Below are 27,631 nucleotides of genomic sequence, written 5' to 3' on the forward strand. Positions count from 1 at the left end.
ACAATACACAGAAATTAAAGTATGTAATAAATTTAAATTTAGTTAAGTTCATTGCCAACACACACATGGATAGATTAACATTGGATAACATCAGGAACCTTTGAATTAAATAACATTTTTTAAGTCACCCACATACACCAAGTACACAACTACAAATACACCCTCTCATACACAAGCACGTTACTTTATAACCCTACGTAATTCCATTGTAAAAGGGGTAACAAAAACATTAATTATAACGTTTTAAATGTTGAAATAACATATAAGAAGAAAAGATACTAATTAAAACTTTCGAAAAATAACGGCTTGTAAATAAAATAAAAACCATAAACATAATGTAAATGCAATTAAAATTAAATATTGATTGTGACAGTCATATTCATAGAAGTAAAACAAATAAGTTTAATCGAAATTCATATATTTTATTTTTTTTATTTTCTTAAATTAATTAAAGAAAAGTTGTATTTTAAGTGACAAAATTTGTATATATTAATAAGGATGGTTGCAGAAAGGTAGAATTTTAAACACTTTCAGAAAATAATTTAGAGATTTATTATTCACATCATTTACAACCGCAACCGTTATTTACGTCTTACCTTTATGAAGCTTTATGTTACGAGCTGTGTTTGTTAATAAAGCATCACGGCAGACGAAAAATAATTATTTTATACTGGGTATGATTTTCCTCAATAAGTACATGTAATTTTTTTTATGAATATTCTAATTCTATCAATTTTACAGACTTTTGTCTGATTAGAGATTCTTAACTGAGAAGGAATGATTATAGCTGTATAAGTCAGAGTAAATAATATTGTTGTTTGCAAAAACATATCAGCAATCTAAAACTGAAACACAAGCTTGTAAATCCAAATCTTTGCGGGGCTCTTGTCTTCGACACATCTTTCCCCGTTAATTCGGACCCGATGAGATATTGCTGGTTAAGTTTTTCCTGTGCCCACGTGATGATTTTATCCATCACTGGAGTAGACACTCCTGCCAGCTGGCCGATCCCTTTCATAACGACCAGACCGAAGGGAATGTCCTCCGCAGTGTACCTTTGGGTAAAGTCTGGTACAAACTGACCCTCTCCCACGTCCTTCATAGGCTGAAGCAAACCGTTGTACACCTTGTTCGTCTGCATAAATGTCATTAGGTTTGTCTTGTCAGTAATCTGGTTAGCGTAGCAGGTGATTAAGGAGTCAAAAATATGGATAACATCCGACATGCCCAGTCCAGGGATCTGTTTCTCTATTGCTCTTCCGATGACGATACATTCGTCGCTTACATCAGATAGCAATTTGGCTTGCTTTTTATCTACTCCCTGGTAAAACAGCGGCTTCATTCAGAGGGGTTCCATCAAATGTTGACCATTTCCCGTACATCAGTGGCGGGTGAACGACAGACTTTGCAATAAGATTAAGAGCAATGTAGTTTTGAATTTTTCTCAAGACTGGCTTGGGACCAATCACTTTTTGAACGATTTCAATGGGCGATCTCTTCAACTCTGACTGACTTCCCTGTACTATTGAAAGTCTCAGTGTCTCCTTAACGCCCAGAATGTGTACAAGGCGACCAAATTCCAGGATTCTACATGCCCACGGGAGTCCATCTGTAGACATAATGGTGCAGGTTTTAGCTTTCTCACCAAGCATATGCAAACACTGAAATTCAAATCCAGCTTGGCCCGGAAGTCCAACAATCAATGTGTTGTCAGCAATAAAAGGCAAAATCTCTTTAAAATATTGTTTATGCGCAAAAGCAGGGACAATCAAGAATATGACGTCAGCACTGGTGACGGCTGCCTTTAGATCTTTCGTTATCAGAGTAGGTTTGGACTTCACCTCAACAGAACTCCCGTCATTTTTTGTAATGGAGACCGTCAAATCGTGAGATTGGAGTCTTTTTTTCCATCGCTCTGCCATGCCTGCGTGTAAACTAAGGACACGTGTTTCATGCTCTGGTTGACTAGCTGACAATCCCGCCAAGCAGTGAGCACCATTTCCTCCTCCACAAATTAGAACTGTTAGTTTGTCTTTGGTTTCCATTGTCGGTTTATCGTCTGGATATACTATGCCTAAATAAGTATAAGAGCATGTCCTGAATAACCATGTTAGAAATTCAGGAAATTTGTAATTTAAAAAATAAAACTTTGTTTTCTTTATGATTTTTATGAAAATGTATTAGAAAAATTTAGACTTCTTACCAAATAAGCCCTAGTTATGCTCACAAAATTTATGTTTCAGCAAAATCATGAGTTGGTGCAATATATACGGATATCCTTGATCCCACTTTGAGTATAACATTCCATTCATGTACCTAATCAATTACATATCTATTATCTATCCAAGTGTGTATCACTTTTGAGATTTGGTACATGTACAACCACGCGACGGTTTGATCCGACTTACCGGATTACCACATTACACTGCGGTTTTCTGTATCCATAGAACCCTCTCTCTGAATCGATTACGGAGTACACAGAAACATGACGGGTTTTTTTCTTGCGCATTAAAAATGTTTTTTTTTAAGAAAACCAATTTAATCTTGTAAGATGTCCTTAAAATTATAGATATTAATGTAGATACTGCCATGCAAAAGATAATAAATCAACAAGTAGCGGCCCAAGCACAACAAAGGCAAATTCTGTAAAATTCAATCAATAAAACATCTTTTTATTACAGCATGATAACTTATCACAAAAAAATTGACTTGAAACAATAATGTTGTGAATAACAACAAACGTAAAATGCATTCACCGATGCTGCCATCTGTGAAGGATCAATCTTCCATATACCAGAAATATCCACGTATAATATACACTGTAATGCAAGGATTATACATCAGTGGATCAATTTACATCTATTGATTATACTGTATCATAAATCAACAACTGCGGTTACTGTTAATAATAATTGTGATAGAATTTTTAATATGATAAATGACACATATACATTTACATTTAAATGCATGAAAGCTGAGAAATTTAAGTCTGTATCTTAGGAGAGATCTGAATTCTTCGGATCTTCCCCAAAAGAAAATATCAAAATTCATTTACCACAGTTATGAGTCATATAGTGTTTGGTCACTAAGTCGTATACATGTATAATATATTCAGAACGATACAAAACACTCTCAAATTCCGGACTTGTCAAATTGAACGTCCTTTTTGTAATAGAAAAAAAACTAATTCTTTTCTTCAAAATGCAGAGAAATATCAGTGGGTTGTCGTTTCTGCTGGTAAGCACAGGAAGCTGGGGGCAGGGACGGTATGGGCTGAACGTAGTCTGTACCCCCTACCCACAAAGATTCCTTTCCTGGTACCGTATTCTGTCCTTCGTCCTTCTGTATACCTATCACAGACTGGGAGCGACCTACTGGAATTCTGGAAAAGAGAAAAATAAACAGGTGGACAGAAGATACACAAACAATTAATAAGTATACATATTTCCAAAGAAATCTTCTGCACAGTTGAAGAAATTTATAAATGGAATCACATCTAAATTGCAAGCTTTTTTGAATTCTTAATCATAATATCCTAACATCATAACAATATACAATCAAAGAAAGCGTGTCTCATTTGTTCTTATTCATGCTTCGTTGTAATTGTCCAGAAAAAATAACATGACGACTAACCTTTTCTTTTTGATGAGAACAATGACAATAATAGTTATAGCAACTGCTACAATAGCAACACCTGTTGCAGCGATAGCTGGGATATTGACAGCAGGACCTAAAATAGAGTAAAGTATGTGGTATGGCATTACGGTAATCCTTCATGCTTTTTCTTTAAATAATGAGATACTTTGAAGTGATTAATCTATAAACTTTTTATCGTCGTGTGTATGTCGGTAAGAGCATATCCCCGCCGAAAAGGACATAAATGAATTACAATTCTTCATATTGGGAAAATGAAATTGAACCCTTAACATAAGTTTACTTAAAATTATTTGAGTTGGAAAAAAAGAAGTTCAATTTAGCTATGTACCAGAACTACGAATGTCATGATAAATTCTAACATACCTGATCTGGAGGAGGATCCAGCCTCGCTTATCTGAAATATATCGTACACTCAACTACATAATTAATCTTCTAAGTACTTTTAAAAATATATACTTTTAATATCTATAAATATATCGAAATTTTTTTCATCCTTGCTTGCTTTACAAAGACACTTTCTATCGCATACCATCTTTTGGCACGTTAGAGTCTGCATGTCACACGAATATCTTTGACTGTCATACATCAATAGAGTCACGTGATCACTGAACGTTATGCCGTCATAACTAAGCGAGATATTCCATCCGTGTACATCGTCCGTCACTGAGCGACGTCGACGTCGGGAAGACTCGGAAATGGAAGGCAACGTCACAGTGATCAGGTTAAAGTGACGGAACGTGGCATTTGTGGTCACAGACTTAAAATCCGAGGGCTCCATTTCTCCTATCTAGAAACATATACATATATATTTTAGATCAAGTTTAGTTTTATTGACCATTGAATTAGGAAAAACGTAACTATGATATATTTTACGTTTGTTAAATTTAAATTAAATATTCTCTACCTCAAAATAAAGCAATTTTGCGAGGACATTTTCAGAGTAGAATTTGCCAGCAATGTTTGTTTTTCGACATGATCGTTGTCTTGTATCACAAATTCCATTGGATGGCAAAGAAAAGTCAGTCGGTGGCACTGACACACGGACAGAACAGTCACTTCCAATAAACCCGTTCTGGCAGACACACACAGCTATTTAAAATAAAAATGACATGACTCAAATAGAAAAAAAAAATATCTATACAATGTGAATGCATCTGCAAGTAACGAATTACAATTTAGTCATGAACGTGATTTATTACTTTGCATTGCAATTATGCAGAATGCTAATTTATCAATTACGTTATATTTGCCAATTTACTATGTAGATTTTTAAAGAAATTGATTTGCGTTAAAAAGTATGCTTAATTTACCATCTTTGCATTCTCCATTTCCAGAGCAGTTGGAGGGACAAAGTTGGGCTGTGATCAGTTGGATGATTGACAGCTCAGAGGAGGAGTTAGAGGTGGTGTTAGTATAAAACACTTCCTGTTTTTTTGCCTCTGTAAGACACGCCCCTTTCAGTGTGTCCAGCGTATCCTCTACCCACGTAGTATTACCAGACATCTGAAATCATTACAAGCTTTTTTTTCTATTTTACTATAGATAACCCAACTTACTCAATACATCTTGAAAAAAAAATACAATTATTGAGGATTCTGGAATATATTAACGTGTATGACATACTGCCTGAACAGTAATTCTTTAAAACTTATATAAAAATATGCCGAACATGAAATTACTAGTACATGTATACAATACCTTGATATCCTCTACACAGCTGTCTATATAGGACTCTGAAGAGATGTTGACAAGTGCATTACAGGTTTCCACAGCAGGGTCAAAGGAGAATGCATCATTGCAATATTTTCTGGCTGAAGTGGCGTTCCATTCGTTGATCCAATCACTTACCTGTTAAATACATATGTGGAAAATAACAATCAGTATCTTCAAGCTCAAAAGTCCATTAAACAATATGATATCGCAGCGAGCAAACACGGGCCTCCAAGGAAAAAACATCGGAGGTGGGATCAGGTGCGATGAAGGAGTGAGCATCCTCTGCAGACCGAACAAACCCTCCGTGGGCACCTTGTCATAATCGGGATCAGTGTGTATATAATGGCGTTACCATCAGTATGAAACACTGTTCAAGAAAATATTATTGCGCCCATGTGAAAAGGGTCCTTATGGCAATTTTTATGCATTTTGAGTTTTTCACGGATTCTGATAGAGTAAGGTCAGAAGTTGTCAAATATGAATTTTTATGGTCCTACGTCTACTCTAAGTAGGTTTTTTCTTCATTTTTATCAAATATACTTTAACAGGTTAATAATGACGTCATGTTTTTCAACAACGTCAAACGTTTTCAGAGTGAACGTTAAATGATTTTCTTCTGTAATTTTACTACGTCCATTAATAGTTGTATAATATTTAATATTTTTCCATGTACATTATTTTTATCTCATTGTCTCTTTTAATTATTTAATTAGCTATGTATATTATGGATTCATCAGTGGTGTATAGTATTATGAGTGAGTGTTTGTTTTACATTTCACTTTTCTATGACACCAGGGGGAGACCTGAACAGCGGGCAACATCCGTTCATTGTTTTTTTTGAAACACTTATTTTCTCAAACAAAATATTTACTATTAATCCATGCAAGAGTCATTTGATAAGCCTGTAGAATTCATTTGAAAATTATTTTATTTTAAACATTGCTCTCTAAAGGTCAAGATTTCAGCATAAACGATATATCTTTAGTTACCATATATGTGAAAATTGATTTTTTTTAAAAAAATTCCAACATTACGCTACCTAAATGCTACTGCGAAGTGAAAATTTATTTGATTGTTCTTTCTTTCTAAATTTTATATAAAGACAGAAAAATTGTGAAGTGTGGTACATGTAACACGTAATTACGATACACAATAGACAGTAAATAAAAAGGAAATTCGGTTGATTCACTGCATCTATAAGGTTGTCTGTCTGCATTGGGTCAATAATGACACTGCTTTTTTGAAAATATAAAGGATACACGAAATATTTTTCAGTCTAGCAGTAAAAATATATTAATATTAACCAATCAAAAGGTGGAAATTTTACAAACAAATGAATGAGTTATAATCCGCAATCATTTACACAATAGATAGACCCAGGATTAACATTTGTAGGATTATGTGTATGTTGGTGAGGGAGGGGGGGGGGTTAAAAATCTAAATGGCAGAAACTTACAATTCTTGTGAACACGAGTTAAAATAAATTAAAAAAAAAATTTTACTTCAAAAGTTTTAGGTGCACCCAGTACCATTAACCCTACAACTTGCAGATTCACTTTTTTATTTAGGTTTGAAATAATGCTGCCTATTATTCTTCATTTTATATTTGTACCTTTAATTCTGAGCATTGCCATTTTCAAAATCGCACAGCGATCATAAACACTATGAGCCTGGAACTGAATTGCTATGAATTCAGTATTGTTAATCATGTATATAATGATACCCTAAAATTAAAAAAATCTGGTTTTATTTTATGAAATGGATGGTTTTAGAAGCACACCCATACAATTAAATCAAAGATGCCATTTACGGTTTATATGTATAGCTTCTGTTGGGATAGGGTTGGGTTAAAGATTAATAACATGTAATTGTTTATGCCTAAATATACAATCAGTTGAATATGACTGTTTTGTATAATATATTTCCTGACAATTGACTGTGAACTGGCTGAGCTTTGAAATTATCAGATTTTTGTAGGGATGTAAACATCTTAGAAAATCATCATATTTAAAAAAAATCCCCTTCATTCTAATGTTGTTTTCTAATTTTATTCTATAAAGTGAGTTTTAAAGAGTATGAATTCCATTCTGGTCCCGTGCCCAGGGACGTAGCAACAGGGGGGCAGGGGGGCCTGGTCCTTCACTTTTTTCCCCAACCTTACTTATACTATAGGAAATGATAATTGAAAGTCTGGTTGCCCCCCCCCCACTATTAGTGATGTACATTCATTCATTCATTCTTTATTTCCACTATTACAGTGATTAATGAAAATTGAACAAACACACAAAAAATGATATCACATATGAGATAAACAATGAATTGCATGCAAACACCACATATAAATATATATAGAAAAAAAAAGAAAAAAAAAAAAAAAAAAAAAATATATATATATATATATATATATATATATATATATATATATATATATATATATATATATATATATATATATATATATATATATATTTACACAAAATCATTTGGGATCACTACTTCATACACATGTATATATATATATATGTCCTCGCGTGAAAAAAAAAATCTATAAATGAACTTTGAGAATAAGAAATAAAGGAGCTGGAAGCATCCCTCATTGGCAGATTTGCAGTGCGGAAAGATTGCGCTTATAAAAGGCACACGCATCGACAACGCAGCGAAAGTTTCGTAACTGGAAGTTTCGGAGGTTGGAGGCGGATAGAATGGTGTTCGGCTTACTTCCTAGAAGAATCATGTACAGTTCATCATCAGTAAGGGCACACATTTCAACACACAGGTTAATGTCAAAGTAGTTAATTACATCCTCCCACCACTGATTGCGTATATCATATGTGATACGACACGTACAAGACGCATGGTTAAATAGATCAACGTACAGAGATCCACAAAGGGGACAAATTTCTGTAGTTTCTCGAGGAGATTCGGAGACTAATTTGCAGATGAATTTGCACAACGAAATCTCATAACAGTTTTGGGGTAGTCGCCAGAATAAAGCAGGATTTCCATCCTGAAATATTTTCCGGAAACGGACGAATCCAGGATCATCTGAAACACGTGTGTCTCTCCGGAGCTTATTATATCGAAAAGTAGCAGATCTTACAATTTGTTTCCAGGCAGGCTTTGAAGGAAATGAGGCACCGGTAAGCCACTCACTCACATACTGGCAAAGGTCGTAAGTACACAAAAGAATCAGAATATCCGGAATAAAACCTAGCTGTTTATGAGCGATCCCTGCCAAGTAAGAAAACAGTCTAGTTAAGAAGATTTTCTTCGACAGAGTTTTGTATTCCAGGCGACACAGACGACCAAAAAATAGAAGCTTCCTTGCATCAATCTCGGCTTGTATTGGAAGAACTTCAAAAAGGCTTTCACAAATGTCAGACCTTGTTTTTGTAGGTAGATTCTGGGCGTTTTTAACCACTAGCTGTTGGAAGACATTCAAGCGATGTAAATTTGGCCCCTACCCCCCCCCCCCCCCCCCCCCCCCCCAAGAAATATGATTTTCGACTTTGTGCAACATTAACCTTTTTTTTTTGCTTTTCAACTTTTTCAGGGAAGTAAAAAAAAATTCTCTGGCTGCCCCCCCCCACTTTCAAAAACGATGCTACGTGCCTGGTGCCAGACGCTTGGATATGCTAAGCCTTGTAAAGCTTACATGTTACGGAAATATATAAGGACACCCCCACCCCCATCCCCTGCACTGCCGCCAAAATAAAACAAAATGTAAGCATATTGTTGCGGTTTTATGTCATGTATTTTCAGCATTGAATTTTATTTTCTGTTAGCATTTACATGAAGAAATAAAACCCGACCCTGAACTTATAAGGATTTTTTTATCAACCAAAACAAATAAAATCATGTTTGAGCATATTTAATAATATTTATCCATAATTTGATGGCAGATTAAACAATATATTATACCACACTGACAATTATTAACTGCAATGAGATTATAAGTTCAGTGATGATTGAATTTTTAGCATGATAATTGATCTGTTAAGAGACATTCAGTGCTGATCGGGCTTTTATGAAAGACAAAGTTCGTCATGGCTCAACGAATTAATTTGCAGATAATGCTTAAAACATTTGAACTCCGTATGAAAAAAAAAACCACGTAAGTACCAAAGAGTTACATGTATATTAAACTTCTTGAAAATATATAGCATACATGTATATATAGTTTAGAGAACAAAAATGATATTTTCTTTCATTTATTATTTCATTTGTTTTGAAAACTCATCTTTTTCAATAGAGTTTCACATTTCTCAATATAGATAAAGAGATTCAATATAAATATTTTTATCTACCCTACATCCTCTCTCTCTCTCATCAGATTTACGTGACCAGCTCTATTAAAGTTAAAATATTAAGAACATTTTTTTTTTCATTTGGATGTTTTTTGCTTGTTTTAATTTCTCTAAATTGAAGTGTCTTTGTGCAACAAGAATATAAGACAAAACAACATTTTTTATTTAATCATTATTATAAGGTTAAGATGCTTTACATGTTTATTATTTTTTTTAAAATGAAATTCGTCATGAAATTATTTCATGCTAAAAAAAAAAGAGCTATAGATAAGAAATTTGAAAAAAAAAGTCTGTTCAATTTTGCAGTTTTTTTTTTTTTTCTTTGTTTTTCCTTTTTCTACATTATCCTTATTCCCAAAGTACAACAATATTTTTTTTTTATTTAAAAATTCATAATTATGATGACGATTAAAAATTTGTTTTAATTGGTCATAAAATATCTCTTTTATAATCCGGGAGAAAATTCATGCGAACATGCAGCTGAAATGTGAAAAAGTACGCAATTAAAATAATGAATGTCCCTGTCTGGTACCCCTGTTACATCGATTGTTGACATCAGAGTTATCTCTCCTATTTTTTTTTTTATAGAAAATACAAATAATCTTGACTATTGTTCAGTTCTTACACATTCTTGCTAGATTTGTAAAAAACGTGGAAGATGTATGTTTAGTTTCAACATTTGTACAAAGAATTTAACAACAGTTTAAGTAGCGTGCACCGATGAATCAATGTTTATATGTGATCAACGCGATCGCGATGTATATTTGAGAGTGGTGGAGCGGATCTCAAAGAAGTAGGAAGACAATTTTCCTCTGCAAAATTTTTCACGATATACCTTGTCTAAGATGTATTCTAAAAATGGTATAGATATGTAAATAAAATTTATATAGAGTATAAAGGTCCAATATGCTATCAGAAAACACCTTGTCTACAGCTTCTATACATTTATAATTACGCATGTAGGAAAAACTATTTGTATTATAGAGACGTATTTAATAATGTTTGTTAAAGATATGTATGCCGTGTTAAACAGTATTTTTGCACAGTTGAAACCGAACAAAAATTTCTGGAGTATGATAAGCTACCAAAAATGAAGCATTCTTGCAAATTCGACGAAATTTTATTCAGTATTAACAAAGTACTGGTCAGGAAAAGAACACGATATTCTCATGCATATTAATAAAGGACTGACGTTTATCCTGGATCTGCGCATGTGCGCGGGAAAAGTATCGCGAGAATCATCAGGTCGAGGAAAATATTTTTTGTGACGTCTGTTCATTGAGGGACACAAATAGACCAATCAGCTCAATGAGTTGCATTTAATACATTTATGGGTTACTACATAAAATACATGTGTTTTTCAAAAAGGCTAGTTTTTAAAGACTTGATGCATTATGTACATTATTATCTACTAATCCCATGCTCATATTTGCTTACAAATGATTAACAATGATGAAATTAAAGTTTTCCCCACTCCATTGTACAGGTCCGTTTGTTTAGAGTTTCCCCGTGCTGTACTGCTAGTGGACATTTTCGGTTGGGTGAGCATTTACGGATCTTCAGTATGGAGCGCATTATGCGCAAAAATAATTTATGTGAAGTACAATGTATGGAAAGTAATTTAAACTGCTATGTTTACACCCTGAATGGGATATCTTCAATTATCCCTTTTGGTTTTTTAATATGAACTACATAACATATATAGATGAAACTTACATACAAAACATCTTGCCATCTTAGAAATATAGTTGGGCTAATTAAATAAAATTGGTGAAGGAATTCCAGGCCTCTAAACACATAGGCGTAGTCACAGGGGGGGGGGGGGGGGGGCGCCCCCCCCCCCCCACTTTCAGCCCTGGGGGGGGGCAAGACAAAAGTATGTCTGCCCTCCCCCCCCCCCCACTTTTTAATGAAGAACAAAAGCACAGCTATTTTGAAATAATATTAATACATTGTTGCCTTTGAAAAAAATTTGGCCACTACCCCTCTACCCCCCCCCCCCCCACAAAATAGGATTTTCGAGTTTGGGAAACTTTAATTTTTTTTTTTGCTTGTCAAAGGATATCTGGACTTGAGCCCCCCCCCCCCCCCCCACTTTTAAGTTTGTGACTACGCCTCTGAAACACTATTCAGTTTGAGGGCACAACCAAGCATTTCGATGAACACCATTAAGAAAAATTAATTCAGGTACGTAGCATCGTCAGTTAGAATAAAAATCAACTAGCTCGAAAAAATCTGACAAGTAAAATAGTTTCAAATATCTTTCACTACTAAATTTTATTTATTCACTACAATTTACGTATACTGCCATACTGCCAAACTCCAAATTTCACTTTCGAATTAGCCCGAGCCAATGCTGATAACCTACTTGCAAGATTTTTTATATTATTTTCAAGGGGTCAGAAATACTGTGGTTCATATGTAAAGAATATAATTATATTATTTAGTAGTAATCTGGTTTTGGCATTCGGTATATTGACGTGCAGATTTATACATGATATTCTGTGGAATACTTTTTGTTGTTTTGAACAATTAAGAAATGCAAAATCGAATGTATCTAATAACCATTTTGATTGATCAAATTACTAGTATATCATTTGTTTGTATTAGTTATTTCATTTTGGCGCAACATGGTTTCCACACTTCTTTATCTATCCATAGTCGCTGACATCTGTAGAAGTTCACCCAACCGAAAATGTCCATTGAAAATACAACTGCACGTGATTATTCCTCGGTACAAAAAGCAACCAACTCTGAGGTGCTTTCAATATTGACAATCCCTATCTCACATGTTTGTAGTAAAAACGTAGTAGACCATCATGCTTTTCGGTTCATTCACGAGATTGGACCATTGTTTGCTGTAAACATGCGAGACAACGTGATCATGAATATTTCAATAAGAGGCGGTTTTTTATCCGACACGGAGAGAAAATATTTTTTACCAAATAATATTTCATAACTTTTAAAAGTGATGGAGTGGAATTGTCTTATTTGCAGAAAGTATATAACTTATATAACTTGATGAGACACCACATATATTTATTACTTTTAAAATAAAACACTAATACGGCATATATAGCTTTAAGAAACCAGTTCTAAATGTTTTTATAAATATCTATTAAAATCAGTGGATTAGGAGATTCAGATATTGATTAAATTAATTTATAAATGAAAATAAATTCCAGATGTTGGAAACAGCGATAAAAACTCTGGATGCGTCAAACGTCAAAACACGTGGACAAAAAAAAAATCTGCGTCGAAGTTCAACGTCAGTCTGCAACGTCACATCTTTATGACGTTATTTCTCTGTTTTAGCAAAAATGCCATAAGGACCCTTTTGTCATGGGCGCAATCATATATGTCCGACTAATGGTATGAATTGATTCCCCAAAGAAGACAATTTATTGAGGTACATGTATGTACTGAAAAACAGTCAATCAGATGTCTAAATATGGAACATATTAAAAATCGACATTCAAAAAAGAAGGTAAGATAAAAAATGTATCATATTCACATTAAAGACAGCTGTTTCATCGTAGTCGGTGGCATAAGTAAGCACAGTAGAGTCCCCGACATCATCTGATTCAACTGAGCGTTTTCGTCGACGTGAGGAAGTACCACAGGAAGAGGTGTCAATCACCATGGAAACCTGACCTCCACACACAGAGCTTGGTGTCGTCTGGTTACAGTGGGCCTGATTCCGAGACTCAAAGTCTGGATTGTAAGAATCCAGGGGCTCATCAGATGAACACGTGCAATAATTCTCTTTGTCTGTGGTGCTCTTTGAAGAATACCTGTGATACATGTAGAATTACAACTGTATACAGCTTTATAAAATGAATTGCAAAATTCAAAACAGAAATACTAGTATACGCCTAATATTTGTCAGGAAAGGATAGACATATTTAGTACTGTATAAGAATAGACGTTTACTTACGAAAAGGACTCTGATAAAAGTTTGGGGTTCTTCACAAATAGACTTTCTTCAGCAGAGTTCCATGGTATTCTATACAATGAATTATGAGACTAATTCTCATGTGGAATATAGCTATATATTTCATGTTGACGGGTCGACGTGCATAGACTACTTAAAAAAAAGAGTGATAAAGATTTACTATTCAATTTTTTAAGTCATACCTCCATGATTCTGCAAAACTATTTATATCTGTAGCACTCTGTCCATTTCTAGGAATAAAGTCGTCGGTGTTATTATAGTTGGCAGGTCCACACAAGCCCTCCGTTTCCCCGATGTCTGAAACTGAGGCCCTGATTCGAATACTACCAACCCAGTTTCCCCACCAGGAAATCGAAAAAGACACTTCCGTACCGCTCGGAAAAGTAACCTATTGGGAAAAGAACTGAATCGTTAAAAACTACTCATTTTCTCAAACTATACAATTAGTAAAAAAAGAATAAAGCTCAAAGTTTCACATGATATACACTGTAATTTCTGTATGTTTTGTTTGGACAAAATAGCGTCGTTCTAAAAATTTTTCTTACCGTGTAATAGCGCCAAATTTTTTCAATGCGTAGATCGTTATCATTACATAATTCAGTTTTTTCCTCTGGTATTGCTAAAGTCTTTGTCCATGTTGTAGAGATCTCTGCGCATGTGCGAACCGAAAAGAGGCTCCCGCCATTTCTTATAGCGACACCACAATTACACGTGGCGCGTCCCCAAACACATGTAGAAAACAAAACATGCACCTGAAAAAATTATGGTTTTGCGATATTTAATTAAAGAATCATCAATCTCTTAATGCGAAATGATTGGTGGTCATTCTTTAGTTGATATATTTTAAAATATTTATTAATTTGACATACCGTATACGGCAACGTTTTGTGTCTATACAATAAGAACTCCCCAGCCCGTTGGTTGGAGAAGTACCTCCCGCCGAATGTTCTTTGATGAGGATCTGTATAGGAAGCACAGAACTTACCCGATACCAAGGAGTCTTTGTCCTTCACAATAACCTATAGAATATAACGTAAAATTTGAATTTCTTTTAAACCAAACTATTCTTCATAATACCTAATTAATGATCGAGGTGTATTTCGCTAACCTACACCGTGGCTGCCAAAAGACAATTAACAAAAGAAAAATATTTTTACTTGATCCTTATCAAGGAAATTTAAATTGAGGTAAAATGTTTAGAATACATACTGTATTTAAAATAATACTGAAAAATAAAAATTCAAAATAGCTGGCAGTCAAAGTGAAGCTGCGACATTGGAAATGGTTATTCTGAAATAGTAAAGATACAGAAGACAAGATAAACTAATCGTACTGTGATGTCCGGAATCTTTATTCCGTTCCATATTCCAGTGGAGTCCACTGGATTTCTTGTGGAACTAATTTTCAAGGTGGATTTCCTCTCTCTAAAATTGACCATTCCGTCAATATAACCAGTGACGCTGATAGATGTCGTTTTGTCTTTATATCCAAAGGTTACTCCACAAGGATTATCCTTGAAGGCTACTCCATTGTTAGAAAGACCGTTCACACACTGCCCCTCCCCCGGGGTCAAGATATAGAATTGGAACTTACAGAAGGAGGCTTTCATGGCGTCACTCAGAGAAGATGGACAACTGAAGGGAACTGTAGCCTCCAGAATTATTTGAATTGTCTCCCCCTCAAACACAGTATACTGGAGCTGACTTGACTGTTAAATAGTATATTTTTGTGTAAATCAATTATTTTTATCAACATGCTAGCAAAATATTTCGTTTCTAGTAAATTATTACAGTAAAAACTTAATATTTAATTGCTTCTATACCTTAATGCCCGCAAAATATGGGTAACTTTCAGTAAAATCTCCCTCTACCCCAGCTGACATATTCCTAGCTTTTACAGCGCAGGATAACTACAAATAAATAACGATTTAAGCCATCCATTGGCAATTTCGCTCCCATTCTTCATCAAAATTATATAATGATGACACTTGACAACACAGAAACAAGCTACCTGCATGCAATAATATTTGTACCTGAAAACTCATAGTAAAGTTGTTCATCCAGTGCCTTGTTCGTAATGCTGTATCGTTGATATTGCTGTAACTGATCGCTGTGAATTTGGCGTTATCGAGGAGTTTACCGTCAATATACCATTGTACGTCGTACACAATTTCTCCAGGAATTGGATTGAATTGACACTTAAATACCGCCTCCATTCCTGTTTTATCCTCTGTCTCCTCGTGAAAACTCCCCACCTCGGGACATACATTTGGTGTATCTTCATTTTTGTTAAATATAAATATGCATACTCTAGTTTATTATTCAGAATTATTTGTCGAAGCAATTTGTTTTACAATACAATTTACATGTATATAATTAGCAAACAATAACATACTAGAAACAATGACCTAGTACCCACCTGTGGTATCAGGGTTTCCTGATTTCTTGCATGATCCTCGATACGGAGCTGTAGATATAAATACGAAACTACTACGTATATTTCTCTTATGTAGAAATGCAATGATGAAAAGATTTTGTTTTCATTTTAATTGTGACAAGTGGTCATGAAATTACTGCTATATTGTAAATTTTACAACTATTGGTAATACATGTTTATTGTATGCCACAAAAGGTTTATACATGTAATTGATAAAGCATGCATATAATTATGAAGACATGTTTCCATATTTTTGTATCCTCCAGTTTTTATACATTTTATTAAAATACGAGGGGTGATCAAAAAGTTCGCGAACTAATTGAATAACTTCCATAAAAGAAACAATATTTGGTATCAATGTTGATTATATTTTAAATTAAACCTCTCCGATTTTAATGCACATGAACCACCGTTCTGCGCATGCGCGAATCATGTGACATTGGCGGTCACGTGACCTCCTCCGTAGCGTTCTGTCACAAAATTTGAAAGATTTTTCTGACATTTATATTTCTTTCCATGTGAGTTAATTTTTATGACAAGAACAATTCGTTTGTCAGAAATGGTCAAATCTCGGCAACAGAATGGTTGGATAAGAATAATTTATCCTTTCCAAAAATAAGCATGGCGACCATTAAAACACAAATCTTCTGTCTCGGCAGAGACCTTTATTCAATGTGGATTGAGAATAGGCGCCTCCTTTTTATCATATCTAATATGTTTAAAATCTAAAGTAAACGATATCTTAGGTATTTTATAATTATATTATTGTTCAAATATTCAACTAATTTTCAAAGTGTAAATCGGAGGTCTTTGATAGCAAATTGCTTAATCAAAAACACATATCTATTCAAACTTGCTTTCACTGGGCAAGATGACAAGTATCATTTTTAACCATCTGCATTCCTTCACTAAAACGATCAATCCAATCAATAATTGAATTTATAGGAACTCATTTATCTAAATAAACTGTGTACAAATTATTATATGATACTGCAGAGAGATTTCTAAGATATACAATAAATTGTACAGTCGTTTGTTGAACGATTTTGACAACCATTTTTCGTCACAAGTGACCTACACAATTTTTTACATTGTGACGTCACAAAAAGGAGAAAAATCTTATTCAGCATATGCTATTTATAGACCTTGTGTATGGCTATGTGTGTACCGAATTTCATTCTAATCTGAATTGTGGTTTTGTAGATATAGAGATAGTTCGCGAACTTTTTGATCACCCCTCGTAGTATAAAACATATGAAAGTATATGTATTGAATTTGCCCAAAAATGAATTTATAGTATTTTTTCTGGATGTTGATGTCTTCCATTATTTATGATGGATATACATTATTCAGATACTGTGTAGTAGAACATTGAGTGCATTCACAAAATAATTGGATGCTTTTTAATAACAAGAATAAAGGAAAACTATTTCAAATTTCAATCACGTACGTATGATTTTGATTTCCGAAGTCTATGAGTAGAGAAAAATGATTCATTAACATTTTACCAAGACATGTCGATTCACCCAACCACGAATACAAATTTGTCGTAGAATCCAAGTAGAAAACGAAAAACCCGTCACATCTCCTGACCATCAAGCTCCAGGGTCCAAAACAGGAGAACACGCTTGTCCTCTCTGTTCCATCCATTGGTAGTGTGTCTTGAAATCAAATTAAATAAGGTTAAATTGTTTAAAAAGAATAATTGTATCATTTGTGTTACAATCTAAAATTAAACTAACCGTTTAGAAGCATGGGACATGAAAGGTCGCAGGTACATTCATCCGATAGTACAAGTGGTCGTCCATCCGGGAGCTGGGGTCGAATCCAAACATTGGACTTATTGGATATTAGATGTGGGAAAACACAGGAGACTTCTTGATTGATTACAATCACAGAGGTATTATCTGATGTACAGGGTTCAGGGTCGTTGTGGTAACCTGAAATTTTACAACCGTATACGTAAAAGAAGTAAGCGTTAGAATTTCATAAAAACATTTCGTATATGTGTAATTAAAGTTAATCTTTAAAGGTGCATAGACACAAATTTGAAGTTAATATTGTCTCAAATTTTCCGTATGCTAGTAATATTATGACATATATTGCAATAGCAATTCACATGAAAATATAATAAATATCTTTTTCATCTCGAAGTTATTGAAACTTTGAATTTCTGGACGGATATGATTGATGTACATCCTTGCACTTTTAAAAATTTTAAATTTTATTCTGAATACCCAAGCAAAGTGCCATTTTTGTTGTGTATCATTGAAAAATATTAAAGTTATAATACAGAAAACTGCCTGAGAGAAACTTCTGGAGTACTGTACAACAGAATCTGAAAGTGATTGATTGATTGATTGTATATTGTTTAACGTCCCTCTAGAGAATTTTTCACTCATATGGAGAAGTCACCGTATGCCGGTGAAGGATTTCAAATTTAGACCTATACTCAGGGCCATTTGAGCAGTGAGGGTTCTTTATCGTGCCAGCGCCTACAGTGACACGGGACCTACGTTTTTAAGGTCATATCCGAAAGACCCGTGACTTTCACTTCTGATGCCGAGCGCTTGGCAAAAGAACAGTCACTAGCTATTTTTACGTGATAGATCGAGAATCGAACCCGGGCCTCCCAATCAATCTGAAAGTGAAGGAAATCAGATGTGGATACTTAATATATATATATATATATATATATATATATATATATATATATATATATATATATATATATATATATATATATATATATATATATATATATATATATATATATATATATATCATGTGACAATTGCTGGATCTTTACAACAAACGAACTTCTGACTGAAAGTTGTTAGGAATATGGGAATCGTGAGGCCGGAATTAAAAATATCTTTGTTTCCCCTAACCCGACCCTAAATTCTGAAGTTGGGTCGGTAGGTAGGTAAACAATTTTATTTTCTGACAGCAGCTTCAAAAATACATTCTAAAATTTAATGGAAAATTACCTTTATAATTAAGAAAAGTACAAAAGAAAGCGATTTGTGAACAAATTGCTAAGTATCGTGCATATGCCGTTTAAAAGCAAAATTTATGATTGATTAATTCACAACCGTTATTACGCCATTACATTTATATAAATTGAATAAAAGAGACAAGATTCTCAAATACGCAAAGACCAGACATACGAGTATATTTTTTCAAACCTTCCATCAGCTTTTAGAGCTTATAGACGATCAATGTACTTTTTGATGGCCATGAGATTTGTAGTGGTTCTGGGGCATTTTGCTTTGAAGTTAAGAAGTAAGTGGCTAATTTGAAATCGCAGGTTCAAATCCCAATGAGTAACGTTGAAAACGGTCCTTCAAAGGGGACCATAAAAACTTATGTCCAGTGTCGCAGAAGATGCTTGATCAAAAAAGATCCCCCACTGTTTAATGGCAAAAAAAGGCTGAGTACGTCTAAATTTGGAGCAATGGGGAAATGTTTAAATGTCGTCTTAACAAATCTCGAAGGGATTAAAAGCAGAGAAAACAAAAAAAATACTCAAGAGCCTAATTAAAGAGAAATCAAATGGACGTCTCAGGAAGCTGAATCATGATTTCAAAACTATTTGGAAATAGTATGTTAACAATAATTAATTGAACCAAACCGAATCTACAAATGATAAAAATGCTATATACAATTTCATAGTCGTGAATTTTAACCACTAAATAAAGGCATGAAGAAAGTACAATTGAATTATATTTATCAGGATGAATATGAAGGCATATTTACAACAACTAGCTCCTATGTTTTCAATAGGTGGACCTTTCATCTATTCATGAGGCGGGCCTTGCCATGTATTACGTACCTTAATTTCAAAGACAGGTTTGTTTACTTGTTTGTTGTAACTTGTTTGTTTAACGTCCCTTTCGAAAATTTATTCACTCACATGGAGACGCCAAGTCACCTCCGAAACAATTTTGATTATTCAATTGGTAAATTTTTATATCGAATTGTTTCAAGAGTGAAGAATTCCAATATGCTAAAATCATAAGACTGAGACGTCGCCATTGTTTTATGAAGAGCTAATGCCCTGAATTCACATCTGGACGTCATTTTGTTGTTTTGAACATATTTTATTGACAATATGTCAAAGGGATCGGACACAAGTTCTAACAACTTAGGTAGTCCTCTCCCATATATAAAATCTGCATAGCCATACAACATACTTTACAAAATTTTACAATAATATATACATATACATAGAAAAACAAAGATAATTTTTTTCTGAATGAGGAAATAATATCAATTACCGGGTATTAATAATGGTGATAATAAATACAGTGTTGATATTATAAAAATATAATAATTTCAATAGAGATAATACAATTTATATAGTATTAATTAAAACGACCTGATTCCTGAATAAATTTTTGAACAATACCGAAATTTTTTTCATTTTCCTGCGAAGATAAGGAATCATCTCCCCATAGCAATTTGTGCACATTAATCATTTTTACATTATAAGTTAAAAGTAGTGCATTCATCATTAGGCGTCTAGGTTCAAAATATTTTCTACAAACAAAGAAAAAATGATGACTATCCTCTTTCATACCACAAGAACAATTTGGATTACTTATGATATTACATCTATACAGATCATTATTTAAAATACAATTGTGTCTTAATTTTGTATGTAAAATGTTCAGATACCTTTTGCCATATGAAAAATACTTGGGAGGCTTATCATTATTATTACTCAATTTTCTTTTAAAAATTCCTATTGAGGTTATTTCCCTTGTTTCGTTGCTTAGTGAATTCCATTTGCGAACAGTATCGGGGACAAATGATTTGTTGTATAATTCAAGCCTGCATTTAGGTAAAGAATAATCAAATGAATTTCGAGTATTGTAATTTGAAACAGTGTTTCTAACCATCGGTACAATGTTTTTTAAGTAATCAGGAGCTAGGTTATTGTGGATTTTAAACATTGTTAAAAGTTTTGCTTTGTCTCTTCTTATTACAAGAGGTTCCCAACCTGTTTCAATATACAACGAATTTCTTGATGCTAATACTGAAAGACCAGTCACTATTCTAGCGGCTGTCAGTTGAAGCTTTTCAAGTTTATCAATATCTGCCAGCGAACAGCCTGACCAAACTTCAGATGCATACTCAAGTTGTGGTCGAATAAAAGAAGTGTAAAGTTTGGATAACGTATCTCTAGACACTGAAAATTTAAGTTTCTTGAGAAGTCCTAGTTTTTTGGTAGCCTTTACTGACAATACTATCAATATAATCTGACCAACCTAATTTAGTTGAAAAAATAACACCAAGATGTTTATGTTGAGATACATATTCTAACTGACAGTCTTCAAAAAATAATTCAGGTAACTGGTTTATATTTTTTAAGCTGAAGAATAATACCTTTGTTTTACTTGGATTAAATTTCATTAACCATTTTTTGGACCACTCATCCAGAATTTTTAAGTCATGATTTAGATGATGTTCAATGAGACGAACGTCACTCGAGCTTTTTTGTAAAGAATTATCGTCTGCAAATAGTCTGCAAACAGTTATCATGTTTTCAGCTACATCATTCACATATATCAAAAATAAAAGAGGGCCAAGGACAGAGCCCTGAGGTACCCCAGCATGCACATTTTTCACAGAAGAAAATAAATTTTTATACATAACTTTCTGTTTTCTATTGTACAAGTAACTTTCCAACCATTCTAACATATTACCGGAGATACCATACATTTTTAATTTATAAATCAAACCCCTATGCCAAACCCTATCAAAAGCTTTTGATAAATCACAAAAAACCATACAACAAAATTGCCCTTCATCAATACTTTTTACAATAGTATGATAAGTTTCTAAAAGTTGGTACACAGTTGAGTGACCAGGCAGAAAACCTGCCTGATATTTATAGAACAAATTATTTGTGTGAAAAAAATTATATACATGTTTGAATACAACTCTCTCAAATATTTTACTTACACAACTCAAAAGAGATACAGGTCTATAATTTGAAGTGACTGATGGGTCATCTTTTTTAAATAATGGAAGGACATGTGCTAGTTTCCAACTTTCAGGATAAACTTTGAGTCTAAGAGATTTATTGAATAACAGACAAAGTGGCTTAGCTATGGATTCTTTACAAGATTTTAACATTTTGTGGCTGATACAATCAGGGCCCACAGCTTTATTTACGGGCAGGATAGAAATGATATCAATAATCTCACTTTCTTGAATATTTACGTCACAAAGTTTTTCTACATTTTTGGACTCAAAATTAGGTAGCTCATATTCCTCATCTTTTATATCAGAGATGGATGTAAAAAAGTTATTTAGTAATTCAATTTTCTCTTTATCGGAAAATGCGTATATAGGATCACCATTCTCATTCACCTGTTTAATAGGGGGTATTTCGGATGAAGTTTTAGTGTGAAAGACATCTTTTAGTAATTTCCAGTACAGTTTGTTATTATTTTTGTTTGCGTCGTTTAAATGAGAATCAATGTTGTCATAGTAGTTTGCTCTGGCATATTTTTTCATATTATTTACTTTATTTCTAGCTTTCCGAAATTCTTCTTTATCTGATTCTTTCTTGGTTTTCTGTGCTTTATTTCTTAATCTATTCCGAAGTCGTAAATTTGTTCTTAGTAATGAATCCATCCATGGTTTGTCGTTTGGTCTTATTGTAACAGTTTTTTCGGGTATACATTTATGTATAATTAGCATAAATTGTTGTGTAAAGTTTGTTGTTGCGGTTTCCATATCAGTTGATTTTGAAATAATGTTTTCCCAATCAAAGTTGTTTATTAAAATATTGAGTTCTTCTATATTTGCTTCTTTATAGCTCCATACTTTACGTTTGTATGAAGAATTGTTGCAGTAATTTTGTTTAACATATATGTACGTAGCTTTGTGGTCACTGATGTTTGTGTCAACCATTAATGTACCCGAATCAAATATGAATTTTTCACGACTAATAAGAATAGGGTCTATCAGAGTTTTTGTAAATTGTGTTACTCTCGTAGGTTCATTTATTACGTTTGAAAGCCCAGTCATATTCATGATATTATAAATTTCATGATTTTGATTTATTTGAAGAAAATCTACATTAAGATCCCCAAGTATTATAAAATTGTTTGACATATCACTTATTCTTTCAATGGACCATGAAAACTTTCCCCAAAAATCATTGCTCGAGTTTGGTGGACGATAAACACAGCAAATAAATAAGTTATTGTTTGGTTGTTCGATTTCGATCCAAATACTCTCTATGTTTCTTGGTTCTAGATCTTCCCGTCGAGTAACTTTTAGAGAGTTAGAGACATATATCATGATTCCCCCTCCATATGAATTCCTATCCTTTCTAAAAATATTTCCAAATCCCTCTATATGAAGATCATCATTGGTTAAATTTGAATTTAAATGGGTTTCTGTAAAGCATAATATATCAAAATCCTGTACTAAGTAAATCAACGAGTCTATTTTATTTCTGATACTTCTTATATTCAAATGTATAATATCAAGGGAATTCTCAAAAGATGGACCAGGATTAATCTCAATATCCCCAGATAAGAGTATTTTCAAAAATATGAAAAGCTGAGAAAAATAATTTATGATAATTAGATATGAACCCATTTTTTTCAGATGAATTCGAAATAATATATTCAGTTGGTATAGAAAATAAAACAAATCAGCAATGTTGAAAATCTTGAATGAAGACCTACTCAGTATTCCTCTACATTTCATATAGAAAACCCCGATAGCGGAACGATATTGTTCTACAGTATTACCCATTATCAAAGAAATAGAAAATGAAAAAAATGTAAATCGCCGCAAACGGGGTAGCGCTCAAGTCAGATACAGACGTATGGCTAGTATATGTTCTAAATTCAATATGTAAATAAACATGAAACATATAAAAACAATAGTGAAAAAAATAAAAACTGAAAAAATAGTCAAAGATCATGCGTGTTGTCACCACATAATGAAGGTGGCGGGTTACAATGAAAAAACTCAAAACGATGTTAACAAAGAAAACACAAACAGATGTCAAAAAGTGGCGACAGAAACTGACATAGTAGTAAACCTGGTATTTACAAAACACGGCGCTTGCGTTGTACGAAAGCGTAGCAAAACATTTAAATGTATTTGGTCTGTTAAGACAGACTGCTATAGCAAATAGCATTAAATGAACACGTATGTACATAACAAGTTTGGAATGCACTGGCGAAGCTCCGAAGTTAAAAAAAATATTTTATATACATGTTTATACATATATTTCTACGTTGAATTTCTTTTTATCACATTTAAATTAAGAAGTGTCATACACAAAGCCAGTTTAAAATATAAGCTGTTATGCACTAGCAGGAAAAACAACAACATGGTCTAAGTCTGTGTGTCACTTGGAACACCCTGAGTAATGTAGCTAAAGTAAAGCGTTCAGAAGATCGCGATTTATTTATACACGTGAAAATATTTACATGTCTTTACCTTATGGCTACTTGTGGTCATTTTGTTTCCAACAAATGCTTGAAAATCACAGTAGAACAATGTCAGCCGTTCTGATGAAAACTGATTTTGATGAATTTGTATTTTATAAAACTTGGTTAACAATAAAAAAAAATATTTGAATCAACTTATTTAAAAAATCTTTTCAGTCGGCGCGATTTCATTGAGTCGGTCGCGTTAGGGGAAACAAAGGTATTTTTTATTTTGGCCTGAAAATCAACTCTTTTTACGATGGCAGTACAAAAAGTGTTAGGCGAGGCTAGGGGCCTATAGCTGTCTAGATTCAAACAACAACTTAACAGGTAGGCTTTACTTTCTCCGAAAACGATTTAAGGGGGGGGGGGGGAGGTAACATATCTGTCTTCAAGTAGCCAATATAGGTTCCTTGACAGAATAAGACACTTCTTTGACATATACCAATCTTTTTCTTGCTTTTAACGATATCATAGCCCTTTATCATTCATTTTATAAGGGCAACAATTTTCACAAATAAAAGTTTCAATAAAATAAAATCTTGAAGCGAGGGATCGTGTCAAAACCGGTAGTGCTATTGATAAAGCATCTACCCGTTGATAAAGCATAAGTTTATCCAACGGCCTGTATCACCAACGGGTATGTTTATCAATGAAGGGTAATTTTCACTTCAATAGCCTCTGAAAAGTTGTTTTCCCTGTTTATTTTGTCCAAATGTTAAGATTTGAAACCGAAAGTATAATTACTAATTACAAATGGCGGATTTTATAGGGGTCTTTTTTTTTATATACATGGCATGCTTTCAATAACAGCCTTTCAGAGACCATTCACGTCCAACTTGCCCTTCATTAACATGATTTATTCTACAATGATGGTTTTCACTAAAAGTTCAGGTGCACTTTTTAAAATTATACGCAAAGTTTCTGGGATATTTTTTTTTCTCAAAAAATTATATTTCTTGAATATTTGGTTTCAAGTGATACGCTCTATCTGTTAATCAATGATATATAAATTTATAAACAATGGCTCACATAGTTTTAAGTCTATGGTAAAATAAATTTTTGGACATCTTGACCTTTGGCAAAACCTTAAATATATATTCTAATGCAATTGTCCTTTTGATTGGCTAATGCACTGATGTTTGAAGCAGTAAAATGAGCACTGATGAAAGTGAATGCTTTATATTATAACGTCATAATAGAGCGACGAAAAAACACAATACTCCATGATGTATTTTATGTCACAAAAATCAACAAAATAATACGTTAACAACAAACAGGATGCATACACTGAAAGAAAAACCTAGTGAATTTAGCTAGTGTGCCTCGTAAAGCGTTTGTCATGATTAGTAATCTTTCAGTTTATACTGACTCAGATAGTGAGTTTTGAAGCGGGGGTCGTATAGATACTTACATACATAGTGACAGTTACTTATCAATTCCTGATTTACTAATCTTATCTAGTAAATATACCCAATAACTAGTAAAACTGCTTTTAAGGTAGTGATTGTATGGACAATAAATTTACTAGTCTCCTTAGTGACTTTAACTTGCTATTTTTTACAGTGTAGATAGCATTAGAATGGGAATAACTATCTTCTATTTTGGTATTTGCGACCGTAAATGCTGATTTAACGGTCGCAAACTGGGTTACGCGTCGCCGGTAAAACGGATGTTTGCGACCGTTAAATCAGCATTAACGGTCGCAAATGCAAAATTAGAATGCAAATGCAAAATTAGAAGATAGTTATTCCATAACTTACATGTACCATGTCAAAGGTCATTATAGTTATTATTTTGTAAGAAAAAAAGCGTTATGATCGTACACACAAGTACTCTGAAATTAATATAAAAATGCTTATGTTTCTAATTGAAAATAAGTAAGTAGTTATTGGAGATCAGGTCTTCCAACAATCTATTGGAATTTCCAACTATTTCTGACTTCATATGAGGCAGAATCTATTTAAAAATTTCTATATAAGAAGAAAACACTTGCCGTGGCTTTCAACTCGGCATTTCCTATATAACAACACATTAACAATTATCAATTAGTTATTTAACTTCAAATGTCGACTTGGTGATACATGTACATTGTATGAAAGATAACAAATGAGTCTAAAGCATATCTTTCATATTTGAATATTTTACGAGGAAAGACGTTTATGGTTACTTAATAACAGAACTTAATGATAAACGCGACTTAGACTTAAAGTTTTCAATTTTCATTATCCCATACGATCATAACAACAAACCTTTCTCACCTACAAATAAGGTGTTTTGCCTCACATTTAATTCGATACGCAAGAGCACAGACACCAAACTAGCTTGAATTTTTTACCCCCAGTATATTATTAATAAAGACGTCAAAAATTCAAGCAAGTTTGGTTCCTGTGCGCAAGAGCATGCTTTACAAAGGAGCAAATTCTAGAACGACGCAAACTACATGTATTGACAAACAAGTTAATGAAACAAGGATATTAGAAATCAACAATAATATAAAATTGAAATATCAACATTTAACGTTTTATGGTCGAAACAATAACTTCAAGCGAATACAACCTATACATCATTAAATTAAATAGTGACTGACATTTTTCGTACTAATTTTTAGGCCATTATTTACACATTGAATTGTCTACGGATTTTTTCCCGATTAAGACAAGGAAAACACAACGGCGGGAGTAACCAGTCGGTAGAGGATGCTCACTCTTCCACGGTACCTGATCCCCCTTATTTGGAGGTCCGTGTTTGCTTTTCTCCCGATCTGTATTGCATGACTTTGAACTTGAACACTTTTCGTTATTTCTATGTTTAAATCATTCCATAAGAAAAATCGTGAGATTTTTAAGAGTAGAAAAGAAGTCAGTTCCACCTATACAAATCCCGTTTAAGAGGAAGAATTATTGTCCATTTCTTTAAAATTTTAAATCTTGAAATTAGAATGCATATTTAATCATCACTCTTACCATTAGATCCGTGAATAAGGACAAAGAAAACCAGTCCTAACGGAATCATCCTTACATCATGTATGTATATTTTGTATTGGTAGCTTAGGTCCAAACAATGGTTTGTACAATCAGATAACTGTTAAATAT

At 33.4% G+C, this 27,631-nt stretch overlaps 1 protein-coding gene and 1 pseudogene across 1 annotated transcript; both read right to left on the minus strand.

Moving 5' to 3' along the window:
• Positions 1-796: 796 nt before the first annotated feature.
• LOC134253451 (opine dehydrogenase-like) lies at positions 797-2,124 on the minus strand (annotated as a pseudogene).
• Positions 2,125-2,651: 527 nt separating this feature from the next.
• Positions 2,652-27,617, minus strand: LOC134253935 (von Willebrand factor D and EGF domain-containing protein-like). The gene is made up of 19 exons (XM_062736512.1): positions 27,503-27,617; positions 17,811-18,008; positions 17,577-17,729; positions 16,051-16,098; positions 15,665-15,909; positions 15,455-15,541; positions 14,966-15,340; positions 14,502-14,651; positions 14,178-14,384; positions 13,815-14,020; positions 13,615-13,683; positions 13,192-13,471; positions 5,356-5,505; positions 4,968-5,160; positions 4,562-4,746; positions 4,187-4,444; positions 4,021-4,051; positions 3,634-3,730; positions 2,652-3,382 (listed from the first exon to the last, which is right to left on the minus strand). The coding sequence occupies exons 1-19, from the start codon at positions 27,549-27,551 to the stop codon at positions 3,184-3,186; spliced, it is 3,180 nt and encodes a 1,059-aa protein (XP_062592496.1). The 5' UTR covers positions 27,552-27,617; the 3' UTR covers positions 2,652-3,183.
• Between the last annotated feature and the right edge of the window lie 14 nt (positions 27,618-27,631).

The sequence above is a fragment of the Saccostrea cucullata genome, unplaced genomic scaffold (assembly GCF_032062105.1).
Source record: "Saccostrea cucullata isolate Sc308-1 unplaced genomic scaffold, CSIRO_AGI_Scuc_v1 ctg319, whole genome shotgun sequence".
Classification (NCBI taxonomy): Eukaryota; Metazoa; Mollusca; class Bivalvia; order Ostreida; family Ostreidae; genus Saccostrea; species Saccostrea cuccullata.

Coding starts and splice junctions, on each gene's coding strand:
- LOC134253935 (XM_062736512.1), bottom strand. CDS start 27,551: ATGATTCCGTTAGGACTGGTTTTCTTTGTCCTTATTCACGGATCTAAT. Junction 15,910..16,050: donor AGGAAACCCTGATACCACAG/GTGGGTACTAGG, acceptor ACAAAAATGAAG/ATACACCAAATGTATGTCCC. Junction 4,445..4,561: donor CAAAATTGCTTTATTTTGAG/GTAGAGAATATT, acceptor ATATGTTTCTAG/ATAGGAGAAATGGAGCCCTC.